Raw genomic sequence first — 11,906 nt, 5'->3', positions numbered from 1 at the left:
ACCATTCCCAGCTTGCTTTAAATGATCCTAATATTGGCTGTTAGTAACAATTATAGTTAGCTTTGTTCTTTGTGGGACTTTACTCCAGACTAGTTTAGTTCAAAACACTGGTTAAGTCTTCTCCCATCCCACCTAATTATAGTCCACAGATGGCATGACTATCTCAGATCCTCACTTGAGGCAAAAGTTCCTTATTATTTCTTTTCTTATAGTGTTGTATGCATGGCCCAAATGTAACCAAATGTTTGTATTCTCCACAGGGCTTTAACAGGAGGTGTATGTTGCCCCTCGCTGTAGCTTCCCTGCCACTACCATGAGCTGGAGTTTCCTGACTCGCCTGCTGGAAGAAATCCACAACCATTCCACGTTTGTGGGGAAGATCTGGCTCACCGTCCTCATTGTTTTCCGCATTGTGCTGACAGCAGTGGGAGGTGAGTCGATCTACTACGACGAGCAGAGTAAGTTCGTCTGCAACTCCGGCCAGCCAGGCTGCGAGAACGTCTGCTACGATGCCTTTGCTCCGCTCTCACACGTCCGCTTCTGGGTCTTCCAAATCATTCTGGTGGCCACGCCTTCACTCATGTACCTGGGTTATGCTGTCAATAAAATTGCTCGGGCAGAGGAACAGGCAGATAGTGGGGGAGTGAGTGGATTTTCCCGGAGGAAACCCAAGAGGCATCATCTCGCGGGCAGAAAGCAGCACAGGGCCATTGAGGAGGCTGAGGATGACAATGAGGAAGACCCAATGATCTACGAAATGGCAGAGGGGGAGAGTGACGGTGGTGGAGAAGCAAAAGGAGGCAGTAGTGACAGACAAGTAAAAGTCAAGGTTCGTCATGATGGGCGTCAGCGTATCAAAGAGGACGGATTGATGCGCATTTATGTCCTCCAACTCTTGGCCCGCTCCTTGCTGGAGGTGGCTTTCTTGTGCGGACAGTATGCCCTGTATGGATTCGCTGTACCGGCCACCTACATATGCTCAGACCTGCCCTGCCCTCACAGCGTGGACTGCTTTGTGTCACGACCGACGGAGAAAACTATCTTTCTCCTCATCATGTACACGGTCTCCCTGCTCTGTCTGGCTCTCAATATATGGGAGATGCTTCACCTGGGCATAGGTACCATCTGTGAGATCATGCGCTCCCGCCAGGAGCAGCTCCCTGACGATGAGCTGTACGCGTTGACGAGGGGACAAGGAGCTCTTAATGAGGCAGGTTTGAGTGGAGATGATTACAACAGCTACCCTTTCCCTTGGAACACTCCATCGGCTCCACCGGGGTACAACATCGCCATCAAGCCTCTTCTGGTATCTACGGGGAACCACAACCAACCACTACCCATCACCGATCTCACTAATGCCAAGATGGCGTGCCAGCAGAACCATGTGAACATTGCCCAAGAGGAGCGTCAGCAGTTCACCAATAATGATGAGAACCTGTGCAGAGCTGGGACGGGAGACGCCCGCAGAGGTGCGCATAAGGACATCGGTCAACCACAGAATAAGCTGGAGGCTGAAAGTCAGGCCTACAGCCAACTGCAGAGCCACAATAATAACCACAGCAGGCCTCACCGTGAACGTAAACACAGGCAGACCTCCAGACACGCCTCCGGCAAGGCAGACACAGACAGGGGCAGCAGCGGCACCAGTAATAGCAGCAAATATGGAGTAATAAAGGGTTCTGAGTGGATCTGAAACACAGACTGTTACTTTTTGTTGTTTCCTAAACAACGCAAAGCCTCTGCAGATACAGTATTTACATTTGTGTGGCCATACTATATATATATATATATATATATATATATATATATATATATATATATATAAAAAGAGGGCAAACAATTGACATTATTTTCAATAAAATTCATGCAATAAAAATGTTGAAGTGAAAATGTGCTTGTCAGGAACCACCTTATACCAGCAAAAAATACTGTGACTGGCATGTGAAACGGTGTAACCATAAAACCTGTGACAAAGGTAAATAAAGTCTTGAATTACAGTGAAGTGAAAGTATCAAAATATCTGTACATTTGAATAACTTTTGCTGTAAGATTTTGGTGCCAATGTGTATTTCCTATGAATAAGCAGATGCTTCCATGCTGTAATCTAAAGTGCCTTACTGACAGTCAAAGAGCCTCTTCATACCGACTCAAAATCACTTTAAGTTTAACAGTTTATTGAGTACTTTTTTCTTTAAAATGTCCACGTCACGATGCACTTACAACAGGACCAAAGTGCTGCTGTCAATGTGAATAGTTTCTTTACCATCCGCGGGGTCAAAGTCTTGAACATTATTATTGTTTCTAAATATGCAGAATTTTTTTTTTTTTTTTTTTTTTTTTGATGAAATCAATTTAATATGTATTTAATGTTTTCCACAACATAAAGAAAAACGTTTTTCAGGTGGTATTTTCACCTTGTTTTTTGGAGAGAAAAGGAGATGCTCATTAACGTTTTAAAACATTTTTAATTCATTGGAAATGTTTGGCAACGTTTAATGAACTAACTTTGATGTTCAAACTGCTGTCAATGTTTTTTTGTCAAGCTGTCATCGTTTTTCACATATTTCTGTTTAACATTTATGCTGTGAAAGTTTTTCTCAACTATTCGTTCATTCGTTCAACACAAAAAAGAATAAACAGTGATTCTGGCCTGTCGTTTTATTTTTGCAGGCCTGGTATAATGGTTTCTTTGTCACGATCACTTACTTTTATTTTCAGATTTTCAAACTGATATGCCATTAGGGCTTCTTGTTTGCACTGCCACGGTTTAGTTTTGTGAAAAATATTTTTATAGATAAAAAGTGCATGTTTTGAATAAATAATTTGTATTTGCCTTGTGGTCTTTGTCTCACATTAAACCATTTGGATGTCATGACATAGTGTAAAATCTATTTTTGATTAAAGTGAGTATCTATGTGACCATATAGGTTTACATTGCATATTGCCCTCTGCTGGGCAGGAAGGGGAATCAAATATAAAGCATTTCAGCAGGTAAAGCCTTCTCAATAATTATACGGGTTTGTTTTTTTTAGTACTTTTGCTCAGAGTTATATGTTGGTAGCTAATGCAACAGTGAATGAGTGTAGGAGATTTTGAAATATATTTTACCAGCTGGATAAGCACACCAATGAATTTACTGTATATGCTTATTTTGAAAGAGAGGAAAAACATCACTATTTTGAGGTCAAGTATTCATTTTACAGTTCCATTTGATAACTACTAGGTTAAGTAAAACATATAATGAAAATGTTTGAGGTGGTTTCTGATGAGCACAATAATAGGCACGTTTTACTTCATCACTTTTATCAGCACAACCTATAGTTTGATTTTCCAGTCATGGCCTGGCCTACCTCAGGTCTTTACAGATTATCAGTTTAGGTTTTGTCTTTTATCTCATTTAAAAAAAAAAAAAAATGCAAATTCCTATATGTATGTTTCCAAATAGGGCTCATGCTATACTCTACAAGTTGTATCTAGAAGATTCGTTACTCCAAAATGTAGAAAGGTTGTTTCGGATGTACACTGCCGCTGAGGATGTTTTGTGATGCGTTTAGGATACTATCAGAACCTCAAGTAAAACTGACAATTACAACAACAAAAAATACATGTAAAGCAAAGCTCGTACCTAAAAGGATGGCTTTTATGAGAAACCTCCTTATTATTAAACGAATTTACATTTAATTTAATTTGAGTGATAACTTATAAAGCAGTCCTTTTTGAAGTGAGTCACCCCAAACAAGTCAGAGAAGGGGCGCTTGAAGGCAGCGTTGCGCCGGATGTGACGTCGACTCTACGTCCACATCTCCGCTGGTGTTTTTGAAAAGGCGGCGGTTACGTCTCCACCACTTTCTGATGACTCGATAGCGGAATTTTGTTTACCACAGCTCTCCAGCGCAGGAGCGAAACGTAAGTGAGCCGTCTGTCTTTCTTTTTTTTCCCCCTCGACAATAATGATGAGGGTTTAAAAGTAGCGAGCGGTTTTTGTTGCACTGTCGTTGTCTGTTTTAAGGAAAGCTAACCCGGCTAAGGTTAGCTGAAGCTAAGGAGTCACAGCTAAGTTTACTTGGTAGCTAGCAGGGTGGCTGCGGTGATGCCTGAACGGCGCGGGTGTGTTTTCATGGTAAACAACAACATCGTGTTTTTCTGCAATACTTTTTAATGGCATGTTTAAAATTGTTGTGTTGCTGGCCCCTTTTTTTTTTTTTTTTTTTTTTTAAAGTCTACATCAGTCTGATGCTGGATGACAACTGCCAACAGTAGATGGTGATTGTAAACTGTTGTTGTTGTTGTTGTTAGGGGGGGACCGTGTATTAAAATACCTAACAAATTGTACAGAACAATTTTGAAACCTAGTTATAAGAAATTATTATCCCAAGAGCCAGTTAAAGGGCTGTGCGGTTCCTGAAAAGAGATCTCGCTTTGAATTCGCTGTTTGTGGAAAATATTGTGCACGTTTTTATTTAATCAACATCTATTGTTCTTTCTTTTTGATGCAGAATCCCGGTACATCACCTGTAAAGTTGCAAGCTCCTTCACTGCACCAGGATTATGCAGCCGCAGCAGTGTTCAAAGGAGCTCGGGCTTCTGGGCAACCTGTGTCTCGGGGTGAAGAAGCTGGAGGGGAAGATTTTCTACCTGGACAATTTGAAGAAACGCTCTTTAACCCTTCTTTTGGAAGCCATATCTATTCTAGGAGGGGTAAGCATGTGTAAGGATAGGACCCCCAATGGATCCTAAAAATATTAAAGGTGCTGATGACAAAAAAACAACATTTGATATTGTTACTCGTATGCAGAGATTGCTATGCAGGTTTTGATCTAGGGTCCCCACATTTTTAAATCAAAATTTTCTGCAAGAATTTGGCTAAACCAGCCATTTGTCTTGTTGCCTGATCAGTGCCGGGAAACATTTGTTAATTTGGCTGCGCTTTTGAAACAAGATGATCCGCTCAGATCAGCTCAGCAGAAAATACACTGACGATTCAAACCGACACCGTTTTCCTGTATTGAACACCTCCTTAATCCAAGTTAGATTTTGTACGAGGAAAGTTAAAGGTCTGAGTGGCAATGATGTCTCTTGGCAGAAAATGATGCGCAAATGTTATTTTATTTTCTTTTGAAGAGGGTTGAGAGTTTCCTGCACAAGGATGTGAGCTTTTTTGTGACTGGAAGTCAAGAGGGCCCGAAGGAGGAGAAGTGTGTGGTTACCAAAGACCGGGCGAAGGGGACGAGTGAAGGAACCCAACAGCGACCAGGAACTCCGAGACCAGTGGTACGGAGCCTCACCAACACTTATTTTAATACTTGTTGCTACGTCCAAAGCTGCAGATCAATAATTAAACACCATTAACCTTATATTGTTGTTTTCTTAGATTTAACGTTAATAATTGATGCTTGATTGCTCTTTAGTGTCCTGTTACGTATGAATATCTTATTATATCTTGTGAGAATTATGCAGAAGATGAGATTGAGAATGAGGAAACAGATACTATCTAAAGACATTTATTAAATTGATTTACCACCAGCTCGCCTGGACAATATCCCAGTTACTGAAATATACATGAGAATGATGCATGCTGTCTGTCTGAGCTGCATTTGTCTCTACAGGCTTGTGGCAGTCGGGGCAAGGCTCTGCTTGAAAAAGCCATTCGCAACAACGTAAGTTAGTGCAGTCAAAATGCATGTTATCTTGCAGAACTGTGGGCTCTTGGACTTTTGCTGGTAATACTGGACTGACGTATACATTTTTGATATCTTATCTCTCTGGCATCTTCCTGATGGATCTGCGATGTAGGAACGACTGCAGGGCAGCAGTGTTTTGTCCAATGCTCGATCATGGGGAGTGAAGATTTTGTATGTGGACGGTATCCTTTTGACTAATATTAGTGGTGACTCGAGGCAGAACATGATTAACATGCAGTGAACCTCCGCTGGCAGCAGATGGCACCATGTGAGTGTGTGGTGTTCGGTGCATAGAAATGTAAAGTTCCTGATCATTTCTGTTACATGAGGACTTGCAGCTCTGTGGACGAGTCCCTTTTAAAAATACAAATAAGGCCAAAGTTGCTATTTCAGCCTTGAAATGTTGTACTCTTTCCCCATGTCCTAAATTTATGAAAGGGTCATTTTTTTAAGAGACGTCTACAGTGTTGTATGTCCTTGTGTAGCAGATAAAATGTACCTTCTTTTGGATTCAGCACCTAGATAAGAGATATGCGTGTGTTTTTGGCTTTGAAATTTCTTGATATTTGTTTGAATATCATGTATCGTTCCTTAGTGTGGTGTCAGATGTCCTTTTATATCTGAAACAGTTAACTCGAGAGAGCTTCAGTGCTAAAAGCAAGAGGCCAGAGGTAAGTTGTTTGGATTGATTTTCTTTTCACGTCATTCTCGTCAGATATCCAAAATGTAGCAGTTTTTATGATTTTAGGGGCGAAAGTGAGGAAGTAATGAACTGAGCCGGTAAAATGGTCACATAATAGCTTTTATGGAATTGAGACTGATAATTGACATTGATTTCAAATAGATTTTCTATTTGTATTACTGATGTTCTGATGGTAACTTTTCTTAATGCAGAGGACCTCCTCCAAACAACACAGTCTTCCTTGTGTCAAAGGTTAGTTTATGTTTATGCGCTTCAATTGTGTTTATAAGGGACAATCCAAAAGTTCTGAGATCGTTCCTGTTGGGTGCAAACAGCACAGCACAATAATTCACACGGAGCGGGGAGGAGCTATGACCGTCGTGAGGAAGCATCCCAAGTTATGTCACTTGATCAGCATCAGCAGCCCGGTCACACACGTTTCCGTTCGTAGGGTTTTGCATCATGAATTCGTCCCTCAGGGTGAGACTGTGACGCTCTGAGCCAAAAACATCAACGACCTGAATTGTGGCACTTGGGTTTTCCAACAGGACTACGTGCCTGCAACAACACAATTGTCGCTCTTCACCGCCCCTGCTCGCTGGATTTAGCTCCCCGCCCCTCCTTTCTGTGCCCCAAAAACACGAATCTGTTCTGCGCTCTCTGTTGACATTGTAAATGCGCATAAGCCAGCGGCCACAAAAAACGCGCGGAACTCGTCTTGATGTCGATCAAGCGACGCAAGTTGGAATATTGCCTCCCTCAGCTCTGCACATCACAGTGGTGCACTCTTTTTGCATGCAACAGGAACAATCTTGACCTTTTTGCTCACCCCTCGTATTTTCCCACAATGCTCTCTAATTTCTACGGGTACACGTGTTGTGACTAATGCAACTGCTTGTCTGATCCTCTCTTCCCCCCCAGTGACAGCTACATCTTTGAGGCTTCCCTGTCTTAAGATTGAAGACTCGAGCAGGTGAGCTTCATCTGTCGTTCACTGCGATTTGTGTGTGTCTTTTTGAGTCCAAAGCGTAACCGTAAACTTGAGAAAGAGAAAGTTCGTCTCTCCCTCGGAAATCCCTCAAAACTTGAAGACCCGTCTCACAGTACCGAGACAGCCCAATCCTCTACGTTAATCCTCCATTTTAATTCCCGACAGTCAAAAGAGATGAGCTAGAAATCCTGGAACACAAAGGGAGTTGTTGTTTTTTTTTAGGCCTCTACGGGTTCATGTAGTGGGTGGGCCGGATCAGATTCGATCCTTTTTTGCACGTCAGCCATATTGACAGCAAAGCAGCAATGGGTGGCAGTGATCTGTCCCGTTGTTTCTGCCCCACTGGGCGCAAGTTCTGGAGGTGTGCATTTCAGCCCGGGTGATTTTCTTAATTGAACGGGTTAAGAAGCCCCATCATGTAATGTGACGAGCCCCCCCCCCAGTGAAGCCGCTCCCCGGGAGCCCAGAACTCAAGCGGATACAATTTCTCTTTGATGAGGCACTGCAAGCTCCGCTGCCTGTTCCTGCAGGGGACCTCTACATGCTAACAGGTCTTTTCAGTTGCCTTCTCATTTCATTTAATTGAAGTACTCAGGCTAATGCGTAGGCCATTGCTATGAGACATTGAACCCCTGACATCTGGAAGCCAAGCCGGAGTCGATCTCGCGCGCAAAATCTGGCATGAACTTTTGCAAATTGGTTAGAAATATTTTCAGCTCAAAAATGATTTAGTCATGATGATTTAAAAAAAAAAAAAAAAAACATCCAATCTGTATTCAGATTTGCAGCATCACTGCACTGTATTTTCATTTATCTTTCAAGTTTTGATGCTGAAACGTTTTTATTTAATTCACATTTTATCTATTATTTTTCTGTTTTTTTTCCTGCCATATAACCAGGAAATACAAGCCTTTGCATATCCAGTCTACGACCTTTCCCACTCTGTGCTATGTGGGCCGATTTAGTCCCTTTGAATTGCCCCCTCCTCGGTTTGAAAAACAGACAGAGCAAGGAGAAAATAAAACAAGGTTTGTTCAACTCTGCTGCTTAAGTTCTTGCGTGAATGATATAAACTGTTAAACTGTTTTGGCTCACGTTTATGTTCTGTCTGGCATTGATGGTAGATTGAAGACTTTTCTGTTTGCTGCTAACCTTTACTTGAACCAGATTTAAGGATGTTGATTAATTTCTTTCCTTTTCCGCATTTTACTACTGTATTTTCTTTTTTTCAACTGCCATGTAACTTTTATTCAATTTTTTTAGCTTGTTTAATGTTTTAATCACTGCTCTTAATTGTTTTTAAATGTCTTTTTTTATTTGCCTTATGTTTTGATGCTTTCAATGGTTTTTATGTGAAGCACTTTGAATTGCCTTCTTGTTGAAATGTGCTATACAAATAAACTTGCCTTGCCTTGTCCAGAAAGAACATGAAATGGGGAAATCAACTACAATCCTTTTTGAAAGTTTGTTTAATGCTGTGAAACATCTTTTGACACTTTATTCTTTGTTAAACAGGGAAAAGAAAGTTGAAAGCAGCATTCAGGACAAATCCCAAACCGCGCTCAGTTGTAACCCTTCGCCTTGGCGGCAGCGCAAAAAGGACACGTCTTACTGTGAATGCTGTCGTCAGCCCTTCACTAATCTGGAGGAGGTAGGAGTCTTTAAGAATTGCTATTTCTTGTTAACACATGCAGGGTTTTTTTCCCTTCAGTTTTGGGCTTGTATTTACACTATTTGATGCGTTCTTTTTTGGTCCCTGAAGCACTTGCAGTCGGACCAGCACCGCACATTTGTGCTAAATCCTTCGAACTACAGCGTGATGGATCAACTTGTGGTCAACATGCTTCCGGGATTTGACCCCAATCCATCTCGGCAGTCAGACGAAACGTTGAACAGGTACGCTTTGATTATTATCAGCAAAGTCTTTAAGACTGTGGAATTCTTGTAATTAGCCTTTTTCAATGAACCTCAGTGGTTTCTGTTTTAAACCGAGGACTTTCTGGTTCTTTCACTAGACCACCAACTCCTTTGCCTGTCCATGGTGTCTGTGAACTGGAGCCTCTTACTGATGTTGAGACGGAGCGTGCTGTCCAGGCCCTGCGGAGACAAAGTTCCTCAATCGATGCCCACATTTCCAACCCTCCGAGAGGTCCTTTTTCCTCCGGCCCTGACTGTCCATCGCCAGGAGTTCAGTTTGCTATCCCAAATCCAGCCACTCTACCTGCTGACATTGAGTCTCTTATTCCTGAGACAGACTGCCACTTCCCTGAGATCCAGACTCGCGCTTCAAGCTCAGCCATGCCTGTACTATATATTGAACCACAAGCCCAGGACTCACTTAACCAACAGCCTGAAGATCAACATCTCTCCTCTGGCCCCAGTGCTCCATGTCCCCTCTATGACCCTTACGCCCTGCCTCCCGTCCTCAGCCCACAAGTCCCTTATTCTTCCTACATTATGGATCCACAGAGTCCTTACCCAGAGCCCCCTGTCCTCAGTCCTCAACAGTACACTACAGAGGAGGGTGTGACAGGACAAACTTGTGAAACGAGCACTGAGGAGATTGTGTCCCGATTTGTCTCGGGCATCACAGTTCCTTCATCCACCCGACTTCTTGGCTCTGTGGCTGCGGCCGATACAGAGGGAATAAAGGGATCGTACCAACTTGTCGAACTCAGTGGACTCGTATGTTCTAATAGAGGTCTGAAATGTGCTAGACTGTCTCCACGTAGATCTCATTCCCTCCCTCGACAGTCAGCTGTGGTGCCAAACCCCAGAAAGCGTTGTCGAACTGCAAGTCCTGACCACAGCCGCAGCAAAAGGAAGAGGACGGCAACGTTTGGGTCCAGTGGTAGCTGGACTGCACAAAGTTTTCAACATGAAAAACCACAAAGTGAAAGTTTGGCAAAGGTTGAAGACTGTTTATTATCTGAGAAGGCCTCTTACCAGAAGATACAGCCTTGTCCTAACCTAGAACTCTCTTGGACCTCTAGTACAAACACTGTGGATATGCTTGGTTTGAAATGGACTAATACCAAGTTTTGTTTTCCTACTATACAGAATTTCACACAGCCACCAAATCAAGTTGACTCTGTTAACAATCAGCCATCAAGAATCTTTGATCCTTCACTTGACTTCCCCAATTCTAAATCTCACTGTGCCTTTTCCAGTCAAGACTCTCGGAGTCTCTCTCAACATTCACTGTCCCACTCCACCTCCGTCGGCATCGACTCAGCCCTCATCCCAGACGTCGCCGCGCTCTCTCGGTCTTCAGACTCGGACTGGGACTGTGACCTGCTGTCACGTCTGGGTCCGACCTCAGCCCGACTCCTCAAGCCCACCGAGCAGAGCTGTGAGCTCGACAAAGAGCTGCTGCACAGGCCGTGTACCTGGATGCGCGACACCAGCTACGAGTCGCATCTGCATACTGTCCTTCAGCCGTCAGCCCCGGCCACGTCTCTGTGTGGGGAAGAGACGGACCCTTCGACATTTTCCAGGACTGTGGTGCAGATTGTAAAAGTTCATCACTGATGGTAGAACCGGATGAACCTCTACCTGGAAGCTGTCAGGCTCCTGGAGGAGCAAGTCCTTGACTTTGCAGCTGCTTATTCCACCGCAAGAAACGATGGGCCGCACTTAAACTCAATAAAATATGTCAAGTGTACATTAAATAAATATTTTAAACTTAGTGCGGACTGAAATGTGGAATTTTGCTCTTTTCAGAGATGCGAATTTGTTATTTTACTTTCTGTTGTAGATGCTACATGCTTGCATTTTCCCGTGAATCTAAAGGGCGCTCATGATCATTTTTCCTCTTAACCCCTAATCCCCCTTGTGCACTGACCCCTACGCAATATTCTGTGCTGACTGCAGTCGCTCAGCAGCTATGTCCGGGAACACACGGTCGTACTGAGAATTTAATGAGGCCTTTCTGAAAGGGGGCATTACTCAATTACTGTAAGTGCTGCGCCTGGCTCAAATCCCTCATGTGCCAATGCTGATGGTCAAACAGGCGAGGCGTTCGTAGAGCGGAGGACTGACAACCTGTGAGACAGACCATATAATTAATGTCAAATAGCTTTTCCTGCCTTTTGAAGGTGGGACAAAGGATTGGCTTCGTCAAGGACAGGCAAGGGCTTCGTAGTCGTGCGCTGCAACTTCATTATGAGAAAATGTGAAGTCAAAGTCTGGACAGTGTACTTAAATAAATGTTTTTATCTATACATGTTTACCTCTGCATGTTTTACAAACAGGTTCTACTCTTGCGGAGATGAAATCTTTTTTCTGTTGACATAATAAATGCTGACTCTGCCTGTAGGAGCAAAGCGGGAAGGGGAGGATGAGCCAGTGCTGTGGCGGGTCGATGTCTCCTGTTGGCTCATCAGACCAGCTTCCAGCTGACAAACAATATTCCATATGTAATCTCCATCCCAGTTTACGTAACCCTTCACGGTCCAGATTTGCCAGAGTGAAATGATCAAATAATCTGTCCATTTAACATTTTAGTTGTCATGTACTTTATCGACTTTTTTGGGGGAGGTGAAAAAGAAAT

The 11,906-nt window shown here is 43.1% G+C and overlaps 2 protein-coding genes across 2 annotated transcripts; both read left to right on the top strand.

The window, feature by feature from the left end:
* Positions 1–313: 313 nt before the first annotated feature.
* On the top strand, positions 314–1,693 carry LOC138202366 (gap junction gamma-1 protein-like). Its single transcript, XM_069156306.1, has one exon. It carries the CDS (start codon positions 314–316, stop codon positions 1,691–1,693), a length of 1,380 nt encoding a protein of 459 aa, XP_069012407.1.
* Positions 1,694–3,835: 2,142 nt separating this feature from the next.
* dbf4b (DBF4B-CDC7 kinase regulatory subunit) lies at positions 3,836–11,887 on the top strand. The gene is made up of 12 exons (XM_069156305.1): positions 3,836–3,906; positions 4,497–4,698; positions 5,122–5,271; positions 5,607–5,657; positions 5,794–5,863; positions 6,288–6,352; positions 6,576–6,615; positions 7,285–7,336; positions 8,254–8,382; positions 8,870–9,005; positions 9,117–9,250; positions 9,370–11,887. Exons 2-12 carry the CDS (start codon positions 4,549–4,551, stop codon positions 10,883–10,885), a joined length of 2,493 nt encoding a protein of 830 aa, XP_069012406.1. The 5' UTR covers positions 3,836–3,906; positions 4,497–4,548; the 3' UTR covers positions 10,886–11,887.
* The last annotated feature ends 19 nt before the right edge of the window (positions 11,888–11,906 follow it).

Source organism: Embiotoca jacksoni, unplaced genomic scaffold, assembly GCF_022577435.1.
Source record: "Embiotoca jacksoni isolate LCO1_2020_lvr unplaced genomic scaffold, fEmbJac1.0.p SCAF_20, whole genome shotgun sequence".
NCBI lineage: Eukaryota > Metazoa > Chordata > Actinopteri > Embiotocidae > Embiotoca > Embiotoca jacksoni.
Note: the sequence above shows the minus strand (reverse complement) of the source record. Positions and strands in the feature narration are given on the sequence as shown.

Excerpts from the sequence above, each read along its gene's own strand:
- dbf4b (XM_069156305.1), top strand. The coding sequence starts at position 4,549 with ATGCAGCCGCAGCAGTGTTCAAAGGAGCTCGGGCTTCTGGGCAACCTG. Across the intron at positions 5,864-6,287 it reads GAAGATTTTGTATGTGGACG|ATGTCCTTTTATATCTGAAA; the intron begins GTATCCTTTTGA and ends GTGTGGTGTCAG. Across the intron at positions 9,251-9,369 it reads TCAGACGAAACGTTGAACAG|ACCACCAACTCCTTTGCCTG; the intron begins GTACGCTTTGAT and ends TTCTTTCACTAG.
- LOC138202366 (XM_069156306.1), top strand. The coding sequence starts at position 314 with ATGAGCTGGAGTTTCCTGACTCGCCTGCTGGAAGAAATCCACAACCAT.